General features: G+C 40.7%; 1 protein-coding gene across 6 annotated transcripts in view; it reads left to right on the top strand.

Moving 5' to 3' along the window:
* RPIA (ribose 5-phosphate isomerase A) overlaps window positions 1-16,357 on the top strand; it is an 82,500-nt gene extending 66,143 nt beyond the window's left edge. For 5 of the 6 annotated variants that reach the window (XM_030191034.1, XM_030191032.1, XM_030191031.1 and 2 more), the window contains exon 10: window positions 8,500-9,177. In XM_030191034.1, coding sequence (XP_030046894.1) covers window positions 8,500-8,597 — 98 coding nt within the window. In that variant the 3' untranslated portion in view covers window positions 8,598-9,177. Of the gene's footprint in view, window positions 1-8,499; window positions 9,178-15,791 lie in introns of those variants that run through there. The other variant, XM_030191037.1, reaches the window with a different exon arrangement.
* The last annotated feature ends 8,701 nt before the right edge of the window (window positions 16,358-25,058 follow it).

Raw genomic sequence — 25,058 nt, 5'->3', positions numbered from 1 at the left:
TAAGTTAGTGAAAGGTTTGAGAGAAGCTAAAGTACCCTGTTTTCTGGAAGAGAATCCCAAAGGCTTGGGTTGGGCTGGGCAGAGATAATTCGCCTCAGGGCAGTTTTATAGATGTTTGCCGTTACAATCTGGTAGGATAACAGAACAGCGACACAGAAAGGGGTGGAAAAAAGAACAACTCCAAGAGATCAAACAGAATACCAGGATAAGATGCTCCAAAACACAAACTTTATTCAGACCCTACACGGTCCGTGTTTTGGCTTTTAAAAAAGCCTTCCTCAGGGGTCGATCAGTGAGTGCACAGTAGTATACTGATTGAAAGAGGAGCACATTAATTGATGTCTCGAAATGTAGAAAGATATATTGTCTCGCACCAACAGGTATTCTGTTTGATCTCTTGGAGTTGTTCTTTTTTCCACCCCTTTCTGTTTCATTGGACTTTTGTGGAAATTGTGAACCCCATTTTGTTTCGAGGATAACAGAACAGCACAGCCGCTTCTTTCAGAGGACTCGGGAATCTTCTCTCTTCACCTTCAGTCAGGGCCAAGGTTTGCATTGAAGGTATTGTGGTCCATCTTCTGGTGGCATTAGGTGGTCACCTGGCAGAATTCTTCTGGAGGTGAACCCAGATTTCCTTAGATGAGTGGGTTCTCAAAGTCATTTGATAAGGTTACGCCTTGTAGTTTGAGCGTCCCGTCTCCCTGTCATTCCTGCTGAAAAGTGAGGGCAGTCGGGGACACTGTAAAGGCTTTTGTCTCGTCAGGCAATGGTTCCTCAAGAGAAGCTCGGTTTTGGCACCTACTCCTTTTGTTTTGTGGTTCCCAAAAAGAAGGGTACTTTTTGATGAATCCTGGATCTCAAGAGTGAACAGAGTGTTTTTCTAACTTCTCTGGATCTCACAGAAGCATATCTTGCACTTAACAGCACTTTCAGTTTTGCGCTGTGCCTTTTGGTTTGGCTACAGGTCTGCAAAAGATTTGTAGTGGAGATGCGAAGGCAGTAGAACGAGAGGACATGAAATGAAATTGAAAGGGGGCAGACTCAAGAAAAATGTCAGGAAGTATTTTTTCACGGAGAGAGTAGTGGATGCTTGGAATGCCCTCCCGCGGGAGGTGGTGGAAACGAAAATGGTAACGGAATTCAAACATGCGTGGGATAAACATAAAGGAATCCTGCTCAGAAGGAATGGATCCTAAGGAGCTTAGACGAGATTGGGTGGCAAAGCCGGTGGCGGGAGACGGAGATGGTGCTGGGCAGACTTATACGGTCTGTGCCAGAGCCGGTGGTGGGAGGCGGGACTGGTGGTTTGGAGGCGGGGATAGTGCTGGCCAGACTTATATGGTCTGTGCCAGAACCGGTGGTGGGAGGCGGGGCTGGTGGTTGGGAGGCGGGGATAGTGCTGGGCAGACTTATACGGTCTGTGCCCGGAAAAGGACAGGTACAAATCAAGGTAAGGTATACACAAAAAGTAGCACATGTGAGTTTATCTTGTTGGGCAGACTGGATGGACCGTGCAGGTCTTTTTCTGCCGTCATCTACTATTTTACTATGTAGTGGCGACAGTATTGCACAGGGAAGACGTTCTAGTGCACCACATCTTGACAACTGGTTAATTTGCGCCAATTCTTTTCAAAAAAGCAAAAGAGTCGCTGCTTGGACAGTCAGTTTGCTGGAACACGTGGTTGGATTTTGAACCTGCTCAAGAGTCATCTATGCCCATCTGAAACCTTCAAGTATCTTGGGGTTAGGTTCAGCCGTTGAATAGGCAGAATGTACCTTTCTCTGGAAGGAATCTCCAAACTTCAGGCTCAGGTGTGCAATTTCTTGGCTTCCAAAACACCAAGGGCCAAAGATTACCTGCAGGTATTAGGGTCGATGGCAGCCTTGCTGGAGGTAGTTCAGTAGACTCAGGCGTATATGTATCCCCTACAGCATGCTGTATTGAGGGAGTCTCCCCAGCACCAATCTCAGGAGATACAGCTCCCTCTTCGCAGAGTGGTGGAGGCTTCAACCAGACAGTTCATGTCAGGGGGGGTGAGTCTGGAGTCTCCATAGTAGATAGTGGTAACAATGGATGCCAGCCTGGTAGGGTGGGGAGCTGACTTTCTAGGACAGGTGGTACAGGGATGCAGGTCAATGGTGGAAGTGCAGTGGTTCATCAACAGGTTGGATGCTCAGGCGATTTTTGTCTTTCCTTGGAGTCCTTTCAGGGGATCCTGGAGGGCAAGCCAGTGAGAGTGCTCTTCAACAGTGCCATAGCAGAGGCCTATGTTAATCATTAGGGAGACACAAAGAGCATTCAGGTAGTGTTGGAGGCCTCACTACTTCCAGCCTGGTCATAGGTTCACCTGAGACATCTTGGCAGCTCATGTGGGTATGCATAATGTCCAGACGGACTTCCTAAGCAGATCTCACAGAGTGGAGCCTCAGTCAGAAGGTCATTCGCATGAATAGTTCATGCTTAGAGCAGGCCAGTGATGGATCTCCTGGTGATGGCAGGCAATGCACAGGTGCCCCAGTTTTTCAGTAGATGAAAGGAGGCATCTCAGGGCATCGACAGTCTATTGCAGCCTTGACCATGTCAAGGTCTTCTGTATGTGTTTCCCCCATGGCCAATTTCTGGGCAGAGTTATTCAGTGCATAGAGAGCCATCTTGGGCCTGTGGTTCTCGTAGTTCCAGATTAGCCCCACAGGCCATGGTATGGGGATTTGATTTTCCTGAAGGTGGGTGGCCCTCTCAAGTTTCAGGAGATGGGGAGGGTCTGTTGAGGCAGGGGCTGGTCAGTATGCCAGACTGTCTCTATTCTCTTATGGCTTGGCTTTTGAGAGGGCAAGGTTGTGGAAGAAAGTGTCCTATTCCACAATGATACAATGTTGTGGTTGCGTAAGAGATCATGTGCTTTGGCCTACATGTGAGTCTGGCATGTTTTGAGGATTGGTGTTGTCGGAGAAATTTTCTGTCCCTTGCATGCATCTCTTGCTAAAATTTTAGACTTGAAAGACAGTTTGGATAAAAGTTTGATGTTGGCTTCATTGAAGATTCAAGTGGCTGCTTTGACTGCTTTTCGAAGTCTGATTTAAGGGAAAGTCCACAACTTCCTTGCTGGATGTTATCAGTTCTCTTAGGGGTTTCAAGCTCCTTCAGCCAGCTCATCATTTTCTGGTTCCTCCATGGGACTTGAATCTAGTTTTGTCTGCCTTGGAATCCTCGTCTTTTGAGCCTTTGGCTAATGTATGTTAAAAGATTTTACCTTGAAGAATGTCTTCATGATTGCCATTGCTTCGACTCGGCGGATTTCAGAGTTGCAGTACTTAATGTGTAGGAAGCCTTTCCTGTTTTCCAGTGAGAAGGTGGTCTTGCATCTGGTTTCTTCTTTTCTGCCAAGGTGGTGTCAGTTTTTCATGTGAGTCAGACCATATGTCTTCTGATTCTTGGAGATTCCGAAGGGGATAAGGCAGTGGTTCCCAAACTTTTTTTTTCAGTTCACAGCACCCTTAGTGCCCGATCAATTTTTTGCATCACACCTCCCCCCAGCCACATAGGTGTCCACCTCCCCAGCCACATAGGTCTCCCTTTTTCTGCAGCCCCCTCATCTCACTCTATCACGCCTCTCCTCTCTGAATGTTCGACACGCTTTTCCATTCCCTGCAGACCCCCTCCTTCCAGAAAGTCCAGCACCTCTCCCTTCTCTGCAGACCCCCTGCTCCCAGAAAGTCCAGCACACCTCTGCCTTCCCCAAATCCAACATCGTTCACTACCTTCCTTCCCGCAGGTCCTGGATCGCTACCGCTTCCTTCTCCTTTCTCTGCCACCGCTGCAATGCTTGCAGCTTACATTTTCAGGCTGTCGCAGTTTACACAGGCAGTGCGGGGCCTTCCCTCTGCCGTGTCCAGCCCTCTCTGATGCAACTTCCTATTGTGAGGGCCGAATGCAGCAGAGGGAAGTCCCTGCAGTGCCTGTATGAATCGTGGACAGCCCGAAAATGTAAGCTGCAAGCACTGCAGTGGCAGCGGGGGAAGAAGGATGAAGCGGCAGATTCCGGACCTGCGGGAGGGGAAAGTAGGGAGCGATGCTGAATTGTGGGTAGATGGGGGTTGTCATCTCAGTTTGGGTGGTAGTGACTGGAGGGAGGTCAGGATTTTCTGCAGCACCCCTGAGAGTTTGCTGCGGTGCACCAGGGTGCTGCAACGCACAGTTTGGGAATTGCTGGGATAAAGAACAAAAATGATAGGTCTGGATGTCGAGGGCCTTGCTGTCTTATTTCAGTGAACAGATTTGTGCTGACCCTCATGGCGCACAAGGAGACAGTGGCTTCTAAGGCGTCTATAGCTCCGTTGGCTTAAAAAGGCCATTTTGTCGACCTGTATTCTTAAAGGCTGTCAGGTACTACCAGCTCTTAAGCTCATTCCATGAGAGGCATGACTGTGTCTTAAATGGAGAATAGTCTGCTGTGCAGTGGTCTGGTCTTCCTTATATTCTTATGAAGCACTTTCAGACTGATGTGCAGGCTAAGCAGGATGTGGCCTTCGGTGTGGGAGTTATGGCTTCTGGTCTCTGAAGGTCAAGCCCTCAGTGTTTACTGCTTTGGTACTTTCTAAACGCTTGGACTTGTCTGGAGAGCTGCCTAGGAAGGAGAAACTAGGGCTTTACCTGCTAGCTTTCTTTCCTTCAGGCCTCCCAGACAGGTCCAGAACTCACTCAGTTAATCGGGTGATATGTGGATCAGTTGTGGAGGATTTTGTTTTATTTAGGTGGACTTTTGTGTATAGTTCCTTGAGTCACTTGTTCTGTTTTGCTTTCTGGTTTCTGTGGCTGTTAGGAAGAAAAATCAGAAAAGAGATAAAAAGTAAGACCAGTTGGCCAAAGCACATATGATGGCACTTCTCTACATTCAAGAGAAGCATGTTGGGACAAGAGAACAGCCACGGGAGGGGGGTACAGAAACCACTAAGAGATTAAGGGTGCAACAGTTACAGCTGTTTCTCAAATCCTAAACATACTTGGTAGCAGTTGTAACTTCCGACATCTGTCTTTTAGGACAAATGGGGACTAAATGTCTTATCAGTTTGCACACCCTTGTCCTACCCAAAACACACCCAGACCACACCCCTTTGTCATTTGCACGCACTTGGGTTTGAGGCATGCATGTCCTGACTTTATAAAATGGGGAATTTAACGTTTATCTTGCACAAACGTCAAAGTGCCTGTTTTATGCATGTCTCAAATACAAATAGGACCTTTGCGCAGACTGACTCTTAAGGAGGGAGGGGTCATTATCAAGCTGCATTAAGGCACTTAACCCGTGTTATTTGCCCCTTTAATGCATGTTGTGGCACCGCAACCTGCATTAGAGTCCTTAAAACACAGTGTTTAGGTTACCCCATGGTACATAGTAATCAGAAGCAAAGCATACAAATGTATGCTTTGCACCTCATTGTTATAAATTCTATAACACAGCTTGTGGTGAACACCACAAGTTGCCTTATAGCTGGAATAATAACTGCAGAAAAAAGTTGTGATTTTCCAGTCCTAACAGCATCGGGCTGTAAAACTTCAGTCTGGTGCTTCTGGGACCACATCTTAAAAGGCTGCTGATTTCACCTGCAAGGTGCACCCCTCTCAGATAAAGGAATCCCCCTACACCCACCACTTTCTGTGCACAAAAGAAGGATCCAGAGATGATATTGGGGCTCATTTTCAAAGCACTTAGATTTACAAAGTTCCATAGGTTACTATGAAGCTCAGTTTCAAAAAGAAAAACGTTGAAAAAGTGGCATAAACATGTATTTGGACGTTTTTCTCACAAAAAAATCCAAATTGGTATTTTCAAAACCAGTTTTTAGACGTTTTTCTTTTAAGTCTGTCAGAAGTGTGATCAAATCACAAGGGGACGTGTCCGGGGCGGGATCTGGACATTCCTAACACTTGAACGTTTTTCAGCGTTAATGAAACAAAACAAAACCATCCAGGACTAAAACTAAGAAGTTTTGAGATAGACCTGTTTTTATAATGAACAAGGCACGAAAAGGTGCCTTGAATGACCAGATGACCACTGGAGGGAATCAGGGATGACCTTTCTTTACTCCCCCAGTGGTTACTAACCCCCTCCCACCCCCAAAGTATGCGATTTAAAACATTACTTGTCAGCCTCAAATGTAATACTTGGGTCCATTAGAGCAGCATGCAGGTCCCTGGAGTAGTCTAGTTGTGGGTGCAGTGCACTGCAGACAGATGGTTCCAGGCCCATACCTCCCCCTAGCTGTTACACTTATGGAGGAAACTGTGAACCCTCAAAAACTTACCAGAAAAACCCACTGTACCCACATATAGGTGCCCCCTTCACCCGTAAGGGCTATGGTAGCAGTGTACAGTTGGGGGTAGCGGGTTTTGAGGGGTGAACAGACAAGATGAGGGAGCAGAGGTGAGATGTCTACCTGGGAGCATTTTATGAAGTCCACTGAAGTGCACCCTAGGTTACCCTATTGCTTTTCTGGGATGTCAGGGGGACCAGTCTACTAAAAATGCTGGCTCCTCCTACATCCCAATGACTTGATTTTGTGCGTTTTGCATTTGGTCATTTCTCCCTCCCCCCCCCCCCCCCCCCCCCCCCCAAAAAAAAAAAAGAAATTGGGCCAAAAAAACCAAAACATCCAAATCACAAATCATTGTTCAAAACAGTATTTTGAAAAAAAAAAAGAGATGTTTTTCTTTTTTGAAAATGACCTTCTTTCCTATTCAGATTTTGGACGTATTTTGCAAAACATCCAAAGTCGGACTTAGACGCTATATCGAAAATGCCCCTCCACGTAACTTTGTAAGTCTAAGTGCTTTGAAAATATGCCTCATTTTATGATAACTTTCTTATGCTAGGACAAATTTTCTGGCCTAGCATATCTTGCTAAGAACCCTTCTTTTATGCACACCACCAAAAGTCGTTACATTCTTTAAGATGAAAACACAGAGGCTATTTAATGTAAACACATTTTTTCCCATCAGTTTTTTTTCTTTACTGTATGGCAGTGGTAACAGCATATCACTTTCCATATTTTGAAGGCATATTGTGGTGTCTGGTGTAAGGGGCAAGATAGAAGCCATCGGGGCTCCTTTTATGCTTTCTTGGAAAAAGCGCTCAGAAGTCATGTTTGAGAAAGGAATGAATGTTGTCACCTAATTATTAAACATTGTCTCAGCAATCTCCCAGTCTTTGTAGTGATCTTGTTAACCGATTCTGTAATAATGCTTGCTTAGACTCAGCCATATTGCCTCATATTCTGGGAAGGGATGTTAGATTTGTCTCGCGCCTTTTTTCAATTGTAGCTCGAGGAGAGTTACAGTAGGCATTTTCCTGCCTCCGAATTAAATTTAACTTGATTACATATTTTTATTCTACTTAACCACCAGAATGGCTCAAGGTGGATAACAATTCTATCGTTATATTATGAGAAGTTGTAGAAATACAAAAATCTATTAATAGAATGTAGACATACTGAGTAAAGATTTATTAGTGAAATACCAGATGTACACTGCTACAAAAATATATCATTAATCATTTACATCTTTGACTGATACTATATAAGTAAGAATATGCAAAACAATTAAGAGATATTAAGGCTATTTAATCCCAAGACAATATGTTCCATCATTCTGGCCCAGTGCCTTCCAATATTCTCCTTCTTCAAACTACTAATTGCTTTTCTGATCACCGTGAATGTGTCGGAATGTACCAGACAACTCAGTTATTCATGTATTTAGGCACAAGGCCTTGTAAGATCTTAAATAGAAACAGAAGTTTAAATTATAATGTAGCTTTAATTTGGAGCCAGTGGCACTGTTCCATTCAGAGCTTCAAAAAATCATTTTAGCTGCTGTGTTCTTTAAAACTTATAGCCGGGATAGCTGGCAGTTGCGTAATCTGACTTAATACACTGTGAAAATATTCAAGGGCTGATAAAATCATGGCTTCAGTTACTGTTCTAAAACTTTGTATATCTAAATAAACCCTAATAAACCTACTACTATTAAACATTTCTATAGCGCTACTAGGCTTACGCAGCGCTGTACAAATGTTTAATAGTAAACCTAGGCTGACATAGCTGACCATATGTCACCATTTCTGGGAAAATATCTCTAAAGTCAACAGACTGTCACATCTACTTTTTTAATCAGAAAATTCAAATAGGAATCCAATGTCAAGTGGGAATCCAAAAAAAAAAATGCCCAGCAACTTAGCCTTCCAACATAATTGGTATCTGTTTACCTGCAATAACTTGCCTGAAATCACAGGGAGCTCTAAAGAGATTTGAACTGGGCTTCCCTGGTTCCTAGGCTGCTGCTCTAACCATTAAGTTACTCTTCCACTATAAAGTAGCAGATGTTTTACTTGAAGAGCCCAGGCCAGGTTAAGAATGACAGTGTTCAATTAAAAAACAAAAGACACCAAAAAATCCCCTAGACCACAATGAAAGAAATTCATGTGTATGGTGTTTGCTTCTTTCCAGGTGTGGTGGACACTGGCCTCTTTATTAATATGGCAGAGAAGGTGTACTTTGGAATGGAAGATGGTTCGGTCAGCATACGTGAAAAGTCAGAGCACTAGCACTATGAGCAGGAACTCCCCTTGGATCCTGCTTGCGGAACACAGAACTTGAAATGGATCTCTTGCATACTGTTTGGGGTTGGGGGGGAAGAGGGGGAAGGGGGTTTAATTCTGGATCTTTGAAATGGTAAAAAAAACTAATAATTAGAACCTCTGAATTCTCAAGAAATATTATAAACGGCATTGTTTTTAGCTCTATGGAATTTGATTGGTAAACTTCCTTGAAGTGAAATGCAGTGCAATTGAACCCTGTTTTGGTGCCTGTAAATTGGCTTTAGATCTGTGGTGCTCATAACTGCCTTGTTTGACTGAGGTGGTCTTTTTCTTTCCATGTGAAATAACATTGTCATGGCTTTATTGTGATAGGCCATTTGACTTTATTACCAATTTTATAGGGTTGATAAAGTGCATTTAGAAAATTTTTAAAAATGCATGGTACTTTCTGTGAGAAATCATTGGGCTTACTATTGAAGCAGTTGGTTTGCTGCGTTTTATTTGTCCTGTCAGATATTTACAATCATTGATGAAAAGCCAAATAATATGTTTTTGTTACTTTTAAATAAAGAATTCTTACATGTCATTGTGCTGTCTTATTTTGGTATGTGTATTTTTGGAGACATGGAAGCAGCAAGTTCAGAACAAACACTTTTCGGTACATGTTTCGCTGTTTTTAATATGGCAAAACTCAAATTGATACAGAACACAAACAGCATATTAGAAAAATGAAATCTTGTCAAAAATTAATCATAAAAATTAGGTAGAACTAATGACACTTAGTTTTATAGATGGTATAGGTATAATTTTGGGTTCTGGCTATATCACAGAAGATCCTTCACTAACTTGGAAAGAGGAAATGACGTCAGAAGGCGGAACTCTGAGGGAACGAACTCGAAGGGAAGGCTAGAGATGGGCAGGGCTTTCAATGACGCGGCCGCTTCGACGGAGGTAATCGGGGGTGAGGAGAATCGCTGGGTGGCTGGAGGGGGGCAGGGGGAGAATCGCTGTGTGGCTTGGGAGAGACATGTGACGTGACACATGCGCAGCACTTCCCGCCTCCCTGCTTCGAATAGGAACATCTCCTGAGAGTGACGGCAGGAGATGGTTACGAACGCAGTGAGATACATTGGAACGTTGCAGGAGCAAATTATTATATTAGATACGTTTAAACTGTTCTCAATCAGTGTGTTCAAAACTTGAATCAGTTTTAGAAGTAAATATTTAACTTATCTGAGTGAATGTCGACTTAGGGGGGATATACATTCAGATAAATAAAATACTTATTTCTAAAACGGTTTTAAGTTTTGAACACACTGAGAACAGTTTAAACATGTAACATGTATATTCATTTTAAGGAGGCTATGAAAAGGTTGGTGGGTGAAGCTTGCCGACAGAAATATGGGGCGCCAAGCACCACCGTTGAGGTTCCTTGTATTAATAAATCAAAAGTATCAAATTAAGTTTTTGTATATTATGGTCTTTATTAGTTGCATTTTGACTACAATACAGATTCTTAATTCCTTGCATTTTTTCTGGAGTAGGGCTGTGTATGGGCCTAACGCTTTTTTTTTTTTTCCACGCTTGGGATGGATGCCTTTCCTAAAGTAATCTTCTACTGTTCTACTTCTTTCCCTTTCTCTTAATATCCTCAGAGATAAAAAGGACACAGAAAGGTGGGGTTAGGTTACTTCTTGGGATCCCAATGGAAGATGCTTCTGGTTTTCCTGACCTATGGGCCATAGGTGGATCTTTATGAATGTCCTTCATGTGACTTGTCTTTGCTCTCTGTTGGCATAATCACATTTATATGTCTATTTAGTTAAATTTTCTTGTTTGCTTGCCTTCATCTTATGGCTCCTTCTGAATTGGGGTACTACTTGGCTACATCTCATTTGTCTGGACTGGTCTGGTAAGATGATAAGGAAGAAGACATGGATCTCAATGATACCCAAATTTGGGTGTCAATAAAAATTACCACTAAGCCCTATCCTATAAACAGTGCTCAGAGTTGGGTGACGTTTGTAGAATAGCATTTGGCGTCAGAATCTGCACCTAATTTTGGGTATGAGGATTTACACAAAGTTTTTTCCAGTGCCACATTCCAACCAATCTGACCAAAAGATGTAAGGAAGACATCACGGTTGTTTGTTACAAACAATTCTAATTACCTAGGCGACAGTCCTCAAAATAGACCTTTTCTCCTCCTGGATATCAGAATACTTTTCTTTTTGTTACATGTAGTCAGGCTTATAACTGCATCCATGATCATCAACTTGAGAATAAAGTAGCTTCCATTGCTTATTCAAGAGCAACTTCCATTCAGGATATCTGCGCAGCCACTTAGGCCTCTGCACACACTTTTTCAAAACACTACGTTTGGATCATGCTGCAGCCCAGGTCATCTTATCAAAAATATCAATCCCAAAATAATCTTGCTAAAGATCAAAATACTGACTATCAAAGAACCAGAGTCTAATCAGGAGGAGTCAAAGTAGATAAAAGATTAATCAGACACTTACGTATTTAACAAATAGTTTTACAGAAATTTTTTTATTTCTTTTTATAGATGATGGAAAGTTCTCAGAGTATAAACTCACCAAATCGAGACTACACCGAAGTGATTTATATCTCTAAGGGTGGACAAGCTTCTCAATCATGGAACTTCTCCACAATTTTTATTTATGTGTGAACAAAATACACACCCGTGCTCTCTTCACAATATAATTAATAAACTAATTCGATATTTAAAAATGTCTGAATCACTTATCCTTTGCTCCGTCCAACCTCATACACACGTGAGAAATTTTTTTTTATATATATCGAGAAGGTACAACTCCCTTCTTGCTATCTTGATCTCAATAAGGTATCTATATGCTGTAATAATGTCTTTAAGATACTCTATATTGCATTTTATAAAACAATATAATATAATCAATTGGACACTTAGCATAATATAGTTAGGTGATCCACTCACAGATGAAGTTTAATCCAATACACGATATTAAGTCCGGTCGAGTGGGATATCACTGGTGCTTTATCCTTTCAGGAGCGGATCTAATATTTTTAGTCCAGTTTAGAAGCGCTCCTACGCCTTTAGTAAATCATAGTGAGTCTGATTAATCTTGTATCTACTTTGACTCCTCCTGATTAAACTCTGGTTCTTTGATAGGCAGCCGAGGTCATGGCATTTGAGTAAGTAGTTTTACACAACTTGATTGCACATTAATTTTTACTCTATGCCACCATCCTGATCAATTCTCAGGCCACCAACAACATAGGATAACACAGTGGCCCTCAGCTCAGGATTCACCAGAAAGTGTTCTGGTATTTGCACTGTATGTCTACAGTGTTATATTTGCCTATAACAGGGGTTCTTTGTAAATATCAAGGAAATGCAGCCACACTTTCTTTCCTGCCTTATCCCCTTAAAAAAGGGATAAGGGGGACATCAACAATTTATTTATTTATTGCACTTGTATCCCACATTTTCCCACCTATTTGCAGGCTCAATGTGGCTTACAGAAATCTGTTATGGCATTACCGTAACAGAGAAGAAATACAATTGGTGTTACAAAGGGTTAATCAAGACAGGAGGGTCAGGTTATGCAGTTATACAGTGAGACATTCTGAATAAAGGAGTGTAAGGGTTGTGTTCTATTCATTAAGGATTTTCGTGGTAGGCTTTGTTAAAGAGAGAGGTTTTGAAGGCTTTGCGAAAGCTATTTAGTTCGTTGATCGTTTTCAAGTGGATTGGTAGTGCATTCCACATCTTCGTGCTTATGTAGGAGAGTAACAATGATGTTATCTTTCTTTTTCATGTACGCACACTAATGGTTTCATGATAACTGAGTTATCATAGGCTGCTGAAGGGAATGTAAAAATCTGTGCTAACTCACACTGAGTAAAAAAAAGTTCAAGCTGGAGGAGGGCTCCAGGTACCCAGCTTCGTCAGATTATGTCACCGAAAGTGTGACTGCAGTTCTGTTGTCTACGGAGAACCCCTGTCACAGGTAAACAGCTTTGCTTTCTAAGCTGCTGTCACTTTTTTATCTTGCTGCATCGTATATCTGGAATATTCTTCCTGAGTCAGTACATCATTCTCCATATCTGGTCTTTCAAATCTAGGCTAAAAGCCCACCTTTTTGAGGCTGTTTTTAACTCCCCTATTCAGTACCCATGTTTGTTTTAATCAGTCTCACAATAAATAATACCCTAATCCTTTATTTGTACTGTTTGTCTTGAACAGATTGTAAGCTCTGTTGAGCAGGGACCGTCTCTTGCGTGTTTGTGTACATCATTACATATGTCTAGTAGCACTATAGAAATGATCAGTAGTAGTCACTTGGAGGGGAAAATAGTGTTGTATTTTATTAGCTGTCAGCACAACACTTCCTGTTTGTAGAAGTTAGTGTGAAATGAATCACTCCCATTATACATTTTTAAATATCCTGTTTTGGCACCACCAGAGGTATTAGCGTGTTTTGCCACCTGGTACCCTTTACCAAAAGTAGCTGAACTTTGGGTAGGAAAACATCTGTTTACAGCACTGGCAGGCAAATTTTGAAGGGTCCTCAGATCGCCTGATGCTTTTGCTTGCAAGACTAGAAATAGTGTGTGTGAAATCTAATTCCTTTTTTAAAGTAATATAAGACCTGAATTTAATAGAGCTATGCAATATTGTGTGCATTTGTCCTGACGTGGAATAAGTTGAGACATGGAGGAATAGCCTAGTAGAGTGGAAGGCTATCAACCAGGGAATCAGGATTGAAATACTGTTTATCTCACTGACTCTCTTCCTGACATTGGGCAAGTCATTTTGCCCTCCATTGCCTCAGGTACAGCTTAGATTGTAAGCTTGGACAAGTTCCTGGAGGAAAAGTCTATAGTCTGCTATTGAGACAGACATGGGGAAGCCAGTGCTTGCCCTGGGATTGATAGCATGGAATGTTGTCACTATTTGGGTTTCTGCCAGGTACTTGTGACCTAGCTTGGTCACTGTTGGAAACAGGATACTGGGCTAGATGGACCATTGGTCTGACCCAGTATGGCTTTTCTTATATTCTTATAAGGAAATAATCTTGTGTGTACCTGTTTGTTACGTGCCTTGAACTCTGATTTGGAAAAGCGAGGAATTAACTCTAAATCTAAAAATCTAGTTCTGTCCTTTAGAACAAGCATAAGTTTTGAGTGTCCTATGAGTGCAACATATTGATGCTTGGCTATGATTTGTCATGGTATGACCCTTTGCACAATGCAATTATTTCTGTGACTGCCAAATGGGATGTTTGACCATAATTTAAAAAAAAAAGTAAATGGAGTCCTGCTCTTGTATAAATGTTTTCTTAATAGTCATCCTGACTTAGCTTTGCTTTTTTAAGCAGTTCCACATACTGCACAACCATGTTGGCTGAGTGGTCTGTTCTTTCTCCTTTGTGCATCATCCAGGGGACTGCAAGTTTCCTACTCCAGCATATTTGGTTTCTTTGCTGATGATATGTGACGAATAGAGAACCCACTTTGCTCTTTCCCTTTTGGATCACTAAGGTTTGTTTCTGTAAGAGGCAGGGGGACGTAAAGTTAATCTCGTAAACACATGGAACAGTGGAGCAGGCCTGAAATGGCAGATGCAGCATGTCCTGAGGTGATTCTGGCCTTGGTTTTATAGAATGAATTAGTTTTCTGGGTACACTTTTTTTTAATATTGAGTTTCAACAATGTATGGATCTACTTCAGATGTCGGAGGCCACACAAAGTGAGACTGAGCGTGGGGATGAGCTGGTTAGGGTCTCTTGTTCTTTCACTACCTATTTGTCATAGTTCTTGCTCTCTTGCCACTTCTCTCACAGCCCCACTAGTTTCAGCGCTTTTGTTTTCCTTAACTGCCACTCTCTCTCTTAGGCTGAGGAAGATCTCTTATCAGCCTGTTTCTCTATCCACCTTCCTGCTGTGTGTGGGCTAAAGGCATCTTTTTAAGGAGTCACTGAGACAGGCTCCCATAAGAAATGCATCTGCTGCCTGCGCTGGCCTTAAACTACACAGGCCCACACGATTGTATTCTTGTTATTGGAGGTAAGGGTAGCCTTGGAAGGCAGAATGTTCTGCTACAGAAGGGCAGAACCAGGGCCTTGCCATAAAACAGCATGCTCTTATTTCATAGCAGGGGACAGGACACCAAGCCAGCACCATATTGGCAGCTGCCTATGGATACCAGACTGAAAGGTGCTCCTTCCTCTTTCCTGCTGAAACTTTCAGCCTGAGGGTAGTGTCCTATCAGACCTGCCTTCTTAAGAACATAAGAATAGCCATACTGAGTCAGACCAAGGTCCATCTAGCCCAATATCTTGTTTCCAATAGTGCCTAATCCAGGTCACAAGTACCTGGCAGAAACCCAAATAGTAGCAACATTCCATGCTGCCAATCCCAGGGCAAGCAGTGCCTTTCACCATGTCTGTCTCAATTTCAGACTATGGACTTTTCCTCCAGGAACTTGTCCAAGCCTTTTTTAAACCCAGATATGCTAACCGCTGTTAGCACATCCTTCAGCAATGAGTTCCAAAGAGTTATTTGAGTGAAAAAATATTTCCTCCTATTTGTTTTAAAAAGTATTTCCATGTAATTTCATTGAGTGTCGTCTGGTCTTTGTACTTTTTGAAAGAGTGAAAAAAACGATTCACTTTTACCCGTTCTACACCACTCAGAATTTTGTAGACCCTAATCATATCTCCCCTCAGCAATCTTTATTCCAAGCTGAAGAGCCCTAACCTCTTAGCTTTTAGCCTTTCCTCATATCATTTTGGTCGCTCTTCTTTGAACTTTTTCTAATTCTGCTATATCTTTTTTGAGATATGGTGACCAGAATTGAATGTAATACTCAAGGTAAGGTTGCACCATGAAGCGATACAGAGACATTATAATATTCTTGGTCTTATTTATCATCCCTTTTTCTAATAATTCCTAGCATCCTGTTTGGTTTTTTGGCCGCCACCGCACACTAGGCAGAAGATGTTGGCATATTGTCTACGACGACATCTAGATCTTTTTCTTGGGTGCTGACTCCGAAGGTGAACTCTAGCATCAGGTAACTATGATTCGGATTATTCTTCCCAATGTTCATTGCTTTGCATTTGTCCACGTGGCATCATTAGGAACAGAATTGCCATGGGCTTGTCATTCTTTTTTTTTTCTTTTTCCTTTTAGGGGGGCTGGTTGATAGGATGCTTAAGTTGTCACAACTGAATGGAAGTGATCTTGAAAGCTTATCAATAGAGTTTTTGGATACTTCTTAATAACAGTCTCTTAAAGGAGTGGACAGCCTGAGAAGAATCCACTTTCCTCATCTTACTGGTGATGTCCATTGCTGTAGAAAGCATACCACATTTTGGGTCATTTTCTAATCTGCGTTATTGATCATGGGGCTTATATTATGCAACAGGCCCTGTGTTAATCCATGTTATGACAAGCTATTAATAAATGAGCATCTTAGTGATTCCTGTTCTAAACATTGTGCATTCTGGTACCCAGGAAATAGATTACAAATTGGAAAACTGAGCCAATATGAGCTGGAGGGCTACATAACCATCAATCATGTGTCAGCAGCTTCTAACTTTGTATATTACAGAAGGTCACTCAGTGCAGTTCTGTTGCAACCGAAGCCTGGAATTAAAATGAGTGATCAAGTTTAATTCTGTCAACATTTTATTCATATACATTTCTACTTGTGTATATTAAAGATTTGTTTGTTTTGCTAAGTAGATCAATTTGTAATAGACCACTTATTAAAAGCAAAAATGCAAATTATATACATCTAAAAACGATTTGTAGTCATCTGAGTTATTTTTATATTCAGATATGCACATTAGATCTAAAATAGTAAATGTCTTAAGCAAGTGTGCTTTATCTCTTTATTTTGTTCCCTAAAAGTAGACTTGAAAATATCAAAGACATGTTTTTAAAAACAGTGTGATAACAATTGAGTGCAGGTTATTTTTTTCCATAAAATGTAGGTGGGACTGTAGGTGCTTTGTGAAACAGTACACTACTAGCTTAGGGAATGTAACTTTATTTATTATTATTTTTTTTTTTTAACAGCTGCATTTTTGAGATCTGGTTTTGACACACCACCATCTGATCTATTCCTCAGAACCATACATTCAGGAATGGGAAAGCCCCTTCGGGTCTCATGACACTTCAGCTGCATGTTTCTTGTGTGCTGAAGGCGTCTAAAGAGCCCCCAAAATATGCAAGAGGGCTGGTATACTTTTAAACCTGCATGCTCTATACTTTATTTGTTAATTATAAAATAAAATTCTGAAATCGAGGAATCTGGCAGCTACTTAGTCATACGTATGTGTGTGGTGCATATGCATTACTTGTTTCACTATGGCTGTTTTGTGGCTGTCATTTCTCTTTTGGTTAAATGCGTTATATACATTTAAATTGAAATATTAAATACAGCATAAATCACACCCCCTCAAAATTCCATAATCAAATTCCAGTTTTTGTTTTTAGTCTGTCATACAAATGAGACCTTAAGCATAAGGCTTCAACTGACTCAGGGGGTTATTCGCTAAGCATCTTCCTGTTCAGAAGAGACACAGAAAATACTTTATCATGCATTAACTGAATTACAGATAATGCAGTGCAATTAGCTAAGCCTATTGAAGTGTGTTAATTGTTAATGGCCTCTTTAGTGGAAGTGAAGATCCCTATAACTTAGTGGGATAATTCTCAGTAGTTCAACGTTTCTGTAGGAATGAGTATCTGGGATGATTTCTCAGACTTTAGAAGCCTTAATAAATCAGCAGGATTTAGCTACTGGCTTCCAAATGGTGGAACTCAATACCAAAAGTCATAAGAAATATCACTAACTATCTACTGGTCAGAAAAGAACTGAAAACCTACCTCTTCAAAAAATTCTACAGCTAACCACACGAGCTATGGATGACGTTCCTACGCATTAAATGTAAACATTAATGTAATTTCACTAAATGTAAACTTAAGCCACTTTGAACCGAAAACCTGTCTTTCAGATAACAGTGGGATACAAGAGTGCATAAATAATGTATGGTAACTACTTCCATGCTAACTGTGAGGTGCAGTCCTTACCCTTTTCCCCACCCCATTCTGTGTTGCTACTATTACTTATTTCCTTTAGTGCTGATAGATTTACGCAGTGATTTTATATTGCTTGATGAACTGATTTGTTCAGTTCAAAAGCCACTCTACCAAAAAATTAAACTAAACAATTCCTGTTTCACAGAGTTTACAATCTATTCAAGAGACACAAGACAAGTGAGAAATTATTTATTTTATAGCTTGCATTATTTAAATATTTAAGGAGGTGACAACCAACGTAAAAATATGAGACTTAATTAAAACACACAAAGCAATCACACAAATTAACCCTCCTTTTTACAAAACTGCATTACTGCATCGTCAGCCAGTAGTGTGGCTTTGTATAAGGGGTAAAATAATAAATAAAATATAAACACTACAGAAAAACCATCATGCTTTCTCAGCACTTGTATCCAAAGCAAAAAGCATCAGATTTAGGGCCTCTTTTATCAAGCTGCACTAGCAGTTCCTGCGCTGCAATGCCGACAGAGCTCATTTAAAGTGAATGGACTTTGTCAGCATTACTACACCGGGAGCAGCTAGCATGGCTTGATAAATTATCACATCATCTGTACTCAAGAATATGATGGAAAAGCTTTTCTAAATAAGAGCCTTTTGTTGCTTTGGGAAGGTAAGGATTTTTATTAAATCTCAGCTTGACAGGCAATGAATTCTATGAGGAAGATCAAAGCATCATGCGTATTTAAACAGCTGTCATTTAGTTGTTAATATGTGGTAATTTCTACATTAACTGCCAAGGTGCTGCATTAATTACCATGTTAACAGCGGAGGTTAGTAAATGAGTTGCTTTGTTTTGTTGTTTTAACACTGTCAAAATACTTTCCATTAAATTTATAGTGTATGTACAGTTTGTGGAAAAATGGATGTAAGGATATTCATCACATGTAGTAAAGATACTTACAGTGCCCCCTCCAGAATTCTGATTGTCCAAAATTGCTTTCCAAACTGGCTTATAGGGGCGGGGCAAGCCAGCCAGCCATCCCTCATCAAGTTCTGCAATTACACATTTGTACTTCCTATTGTCAAAGACATTTCTTTTAGGCACCTTCTCTGCTAATCGCCTCAGAATGATGATATTAATTCTATTGCACATGCCATACCTGCATGACCTTGGACTTGGGCCATTATCCTATTGTTTTCCTCCATTTCTGATCTCTCCCATTGAGGAACACATAAAAGAGTTTGCCTTCTTGTCCCCTCAGGTGGGTCACGGCTAGTGTGACAGCAGCATCTGCAGACTCCGCAATAAAACATGGAAGCTCAGTAGCTAAAGATCTATTCTATGAAAAGAGAGACAGGCTTCTGAAATCACTTTTGATCTGTCTGGTGTGTAGGGCCTAAAATAAGATCTTATTGGGATCAAGGTAGGGTTACCATATGGCTCCAGAAAAAGGAGGACGGATTGAGCCAGCCGGGTTTTACTTCCATTGCTTTCCATTGAAAACAATGGAAGTAAAACCCGGCTGGCTCAATTACTTCCATTGAAAGCAATGGAAGTAAAACCCGGCTGGCTCAATCCGTCCTCCTTTTTCTGGAGCCATATGGTAACCCTAGATCAAGGTGAAAATGAAAAACAATTGCTGGTGAAAGCAATGGGGAGAATTAAGAGCACAATGCTAAATAGAATGGGAAATTGTATGTGGTGGGGGACTTGAGAAAGGTGGGGGGATTTCTTCAAATGAGTTAGTTTTGTGCTTAACAACAAACTTCACTCCTAGGCCAGGGTATGTGGAGTATGATCTCAGTCTCTCAAATGTACTGCCAACACTTACCATAGTACTTGCTTCGTACCAAAAAGAACTTCCTTTAGGAATTAATAATATGTAATATTGGGGCATTGAGGATTGAAGTATTTTTTTAGGGACAATATGAAAGGTCTGTGGTGTTAGGGGGAGGGTAGTGAAGGATGGAGAGGCACCAGTGGAAGGAAATGGAACATGAGCTAGAATTTATCGATAAAAGAAATCTCCTCTTCAATTATGTGGTCCTAATACATTTTCAGTGTCAATAAATTAAAATTGTCTACTATTTTTGTTTCTGTAAAAGAAAAGCTATTGATCAGAGCATGCCGCTACTTACTCATCCATTGACCCAGCTCCAGAAATTTTCATGAGTAAATTCTTAGTGATTTTGCCTGATTTTAATAACAAGCTATTCCTATATTCACAAAATAGGAAAAAACATTTTATATAAATCAACTTGATTGTATCTGACTGCTTTAGGATACGTGTCAGTTTTGTTAAGCAGTTTAAAAAAAAACCCACCTGAAACCTAGTCAACTGGTTTCAGTGACTCAGAACTGATGTATTTTACAAAAATGATTATTTTCATAGTTTTGTGATTTCTAAACCTGAAGGTTTCAGGGGTTACACAGATGTTGCACATTTGTTTTCTGAAAAAATTGTTTTTATGAAAAATTTGTTCTTCAAATACACTAGAATCTACTTACAGTGAATTTGCCATAGTTTTAATGGAATTCATCTTATCAGTAGGGATTTTCTTTCCAGCCAATCACTATTTCAGGATAAGCATACATCTGTGGTGTTTTAGAACTTGCTGAAAATCCAAGGTGATGGGAATTTTCACTATGGGTGATGAACATTAAGGGCATGGTATGCCTTGTCATAGAAGTATATAATATGATGGCAGATAAAGCTTCAAGACATTTCTAGTCAATATTTATTCCTTCCTCTTGAAATACCATGGAGGCTACTTGATTTATAGCATTATCCTCCCTGCAATTGAGAATATTCAATGCTTATTCCATGCATTCTTGAATGCAGATACTTTTTTGTCTGTACTGCTGCTGCTGGGAGACTGCCCACCATCCTTTCTGTGAAGAAATATTTCCTTAGTTAATGGTGGGGCTCTAGAATGCCATTTCCTCTGAAAAATGCTTGTGTAATGTGTATTTATACCTTTGAGATGTTTGATTCTATCATAGATACTTAGACTGTTATAGGCAGATAAGGATTGTAAGGCCCATTTAACCTGCAGTTTACTTCTTTTGATGTTGGAATCTAGCTGGGCACTTGTGACTCTCTGTCAGACAGGATGCTGGGCCTCATGGTACATCTTATGTTCTTTCACAATGGCATGAAGCCCAGTATCCTGTTTCTGATAGTTGTCAATCTAAACCACAAGTTCCTGGCCAGATTCCAGGTACTTATCAAATGTTGTTTGAACTCAACTATGTTGAAATAGAGAGAAGCTAATGGGGAACAAAGCTCTGCCTGTGTCAACTGTCCCTGATAGATGAATCTTAGGGGCTGTTGCTGTGGTACCTACCAGTCTCATTCTGCAGTTCTGAATTCGTACCCTATTCCCCGCCAGCCTCCCTTTCTCAATCTGTCACCTTGTCCTACTAGTATCCTCCTCTTTGAAACACCTTACTGCCCCTCACACCTTCCCTTTCCTCAGGCACCCCCAACCAGTCTTCTTCTTTTCACTTTTTTCACTATTCACACATACCCTCTCCCCCCCCCCCTCCCCCCCACACACACACACACACAAACATGGTCTTTCTTGCTGGAAGTTCTTCCAGCCAATAATAATATGAGCTAGGTTAAAACAATATTTATTAACTTAAATGCTCTCTAACATATTTTTTTGTTGGGGGCAATGTCCATTTTAAAGAGCTGGTAGTTTTGCTATGGAGGGCCTAATGGGTCTGATATTTTATTTTTAGCTGGGGTTTACAGTAATAAAAAAAAAATCAGTGGTTTCATCTTGGGGATGGTAGTGATGGGAAAAGGGGAGAGGCTAAGTACTGTTTTTTGAGCCTAAACATGCTGCTAACTGTGACTCCTTTTCTTCTTGTCCAAGTGTTGATGTCACCACTTCCTCCTGCTCCTCACATTGACCTGGATGCCTTTTTCTGGCCTAGTAGGCTTTTTATTTTCGACGAATAGGCTGCTGATCATCTTTGATTATGTGGGCCCTATGCATCATGACTACATTTTTGATCACAGGGACTATCTGTGTTGCTCAGGGTTTGCCAAGTCCTCCCATAAAGTGTGGTTTATATCTCTTTCCTTTCACTTCTTTGTATCTAGTAATGTTCTGTGTTTCCTTTAATTCTGCTTATTATTTCTCTCTCCACCACCTAGGCTTGAAAGCCATTCCATGAATCCAGCACACTTTCTGAGTAGAATTATTTCCAAGCTTATTATCTCAAATTCTTATGTTGTAACTTAACATAATTTAAGCAATAAGCGTCGCCATACTGGGACAGACCGAAGGTCCATCAACCCCAGTATCCTGTTTCCAACAATGACCAATCCAAGTCACAAGTACCTGGCAAAATCCCAGAACAATAGAATAGATTTTATGCTGCTTATCCTAGAAATAAGCATTTCCCCAAGTCCATCATAATAATGGCTTTAGAAAATTATCCAAACCTTTGAGTTACTACTGCTAACATTGATCTTAGATGCCTCTGCTGTCTTTAGGGTGTTTTTCACTCCTTATGTCTCTAGTTTTTACAAATGGTGTATATTTTGCACGAGAGCATCATGAAGCAATCTACTTAGGATTTGAGGACTTTGCAATCCACTGCTGCCTGTTCAATTAACATCGGAGCATTTATTGATCTCCAGTTCTTTCCCTGGCTCCTGTTGCTCTTAGTTGTTTTCTGTTGTTGTGATAAACTTTATTTTTATACACTTCCTTGTATTTATTTTCCTTTCTGTTTGATAGTTACACATTTTTTGAGGACCATTCCTTCTTCCAGAAATTGCCAGAGAAATAATATATAGGTACCTTATTATACACTTTTAGTTATATATACTCCATAGTTTATTAGTGACATTTCTAAAGATTTAAAATCTGCAATGTTAATAGACCACTTCTTAAAATTCTCCTTATTTCAATATGGGGCATACTTTCAGTGTTGTTTTACTTTCTTACATTTTATATATGTACAGTATGAATATTTACTTTTCCTAGTTTTTCATTTATTTTTCATTTATTTATTTGTCACATTTGTATCCCACATTTCCCCACCTATTTGCAGGTTCAATGTGGCTTACATAGTACCGGAGAGGCGTTCGCCGACTTTGGTATGAACAAATACAAAGTGATGTTGTGGTAAAATAAGGTTCATGTGGATAGACACATTAGGGAATCGAAGAGCGGAAGAGTTATGTTATGTCATTATGTGCTTTGGTTTCATTGTGTTGCAGAGTTTATGGACATTATGGTGATATTTATGTATAAATATATTATTGTTGTGTACAAATTTGATTTTATGTATGCAAATGTCATTCTGAGATATTGATTATTATTTTTCTACCTTTTATACATGTATTTTATTTAAGGTTCTATTAATTTAAACACAATAAGTCTGTGTCTTTTTTTATTAATTTCATGTTGTTTGATTAATTTTGATTTTTGCTAATATACTTACTGTTTTTATGATGTATGTGTTTTGTACTGTGCTAGGTACTCCTGAGGCAGGCAGGAGTGGCCGAAACACGACTCGTGTCGAGTCCAGGTTTCATTATTAAACTTTTGCTGTGAACTGTTTGAGTCCAGTAGAAGTTTTTTTGTCATCATCAACCTCCACTTCCCTAACTGCAAGGGCGTGAAATACAAGACGCTACACGCGTCAACCTTTTCTCACACGAGCACGCAACTTTGGAATACACTGCCGCGCAACTTAAGAACGATTTACGAACAAGCCTCCTTCCGCAAATTACTGAAGACTCATCTGTTTGAAACAATTTATGGCAAGAGCTAAAACACATAGAGTCCACACTCACTGAACATCAATGCTCCATACATCCACTCCTAACCCTCATCCCCTGTAATTCCACATCACTCATACATTTACTCACAGGAATATGTACACCATATATCTCTGCGTCTTAACACTGCCCTTTAAGCTTCCCATTGTCTCTTTCCAACGTTTCAATGTTGATGTCCCATTGTTATATTCTTAATGATACTTCGATGGTTTCACAAAACTTGTACAATGTAACCTATAACCAAGTTGTAACAAATGTATTTCCATTATTCATATCTTATTGTAAGCCACACTGAGCCCGCAAAGAGGTGGGAAAATGTGGGATACAAATGCAATAAATAAATAAATAAATCTATCTTGTCTCCTTTGCTGTGACTGTTCACTTTGCACTTGCTCACATTAAATGCCATCTACCATTTGGATGCCCATTCTCCTAGTCTTGTAAGGTCCTCTTGTAATTTTTCACAATCCTCTTGCGATTTAACAACTTTGAATAACTTTTCTTATCAACAAATGTAATGGCTTTACTAGTTGTTCCCATCTCTAGATCATTTATAAATATATTAAAAAGCAGCGGTCCCAGCACAGACCCCGGTGAATCCCACTATCTACCCTTCTCCAGTGAGAGTACTGATCATTTAACTACTCTCTGTTTTCTATCTTTTAACCAGTTCTTAATCCACAGTAGGACATTACACTGGTGAGTGTAGATGCAGGTAGATGCTATGTGTGGGTGCAGGGGAGAGGTCGACTGAAAAATCTTGCCTTACCAATCTACTACATTTCTTTGAAAGGGTGAATAAACATGTGGATAAAGGTGAGGCGGTCAACGTTGTGTATCTGGATTTTCAAAAGGCATTTGACAAAGTACCTCGGAGTGTATATGTTTGAGAGAGTGACTGTGTGAGAGAGAGAATGAATGTGCGTGTATGTGTGTGTGTGACAGAGAGAGAGTGAGTGTGGGTGCGAGTGTGTCTGTGAGAGAGTGTGTGTGTGAGAATGAGAGTGTGTGCGAGTGCATATGTGAGTCACAGTGAGTGTGAGAGTGTGTTTCACACAGATACAGTGTGTGTGTGAGAGAGAGAGTGTGTGTGAGACAGATAGCGTGTGAGAGTATGTATGCGATACACAGACTCTCTGTGAGAACGTGAGTGTATGAGATCGAGAGAGTGACTGTGTGACATATAGAGAGTGAATGTGATACAGTGTGAGACATAGAGTGTGTGAGAGACAGTGTGTGAGAGTGAGAAAGAGAAAGACACTGACTGTGAGAGAGAGAGAGTGTGTGTGTGAGAGAGAGAGAGTGTGTGTGTGTGACAGAGATACCTCCCCCCTCACTGTCTGGTCTCAGGACCCCATCCCCCATCTCTGGTCTCAGGACCCCCTCCCCCCTGGGGGGGGTGCTGCTGAACTGGGAGGGAGTGGAGCTGCTGAGAGGGGGGCAGGGTTTAATTTCCTTCTTTTTCCTTCATCTACCTATGGCTTTTCATCTTTTTCTCACCCTTGTTCTCCCCATGCCCCTTCCTCTTATTCTCCAGTCTTTCTCTACTCCCCCTTTCCATCCAGCAGCTCTCCTCTTTCTC

The sequence above is a fragment of the Microcaecilia unicolor genome, chromosome 2 (genome assembly GCF_901765095.1).
Source record: "Microcaecilia unicolor chromosome 2, aMicUni1.1, whole genome shotgun sequence".
In the NCBI taxonomy this organism is placed as follows: Eukaryota; Metazoa; Chordata; class Amphibia; order Gymnophiona; family Siphonopidae; genus Microcaecilia; species Microcaecilia unicolor.
This window is presented reverse-complemented; position numbering and strand designations above follow the sequence as displayed.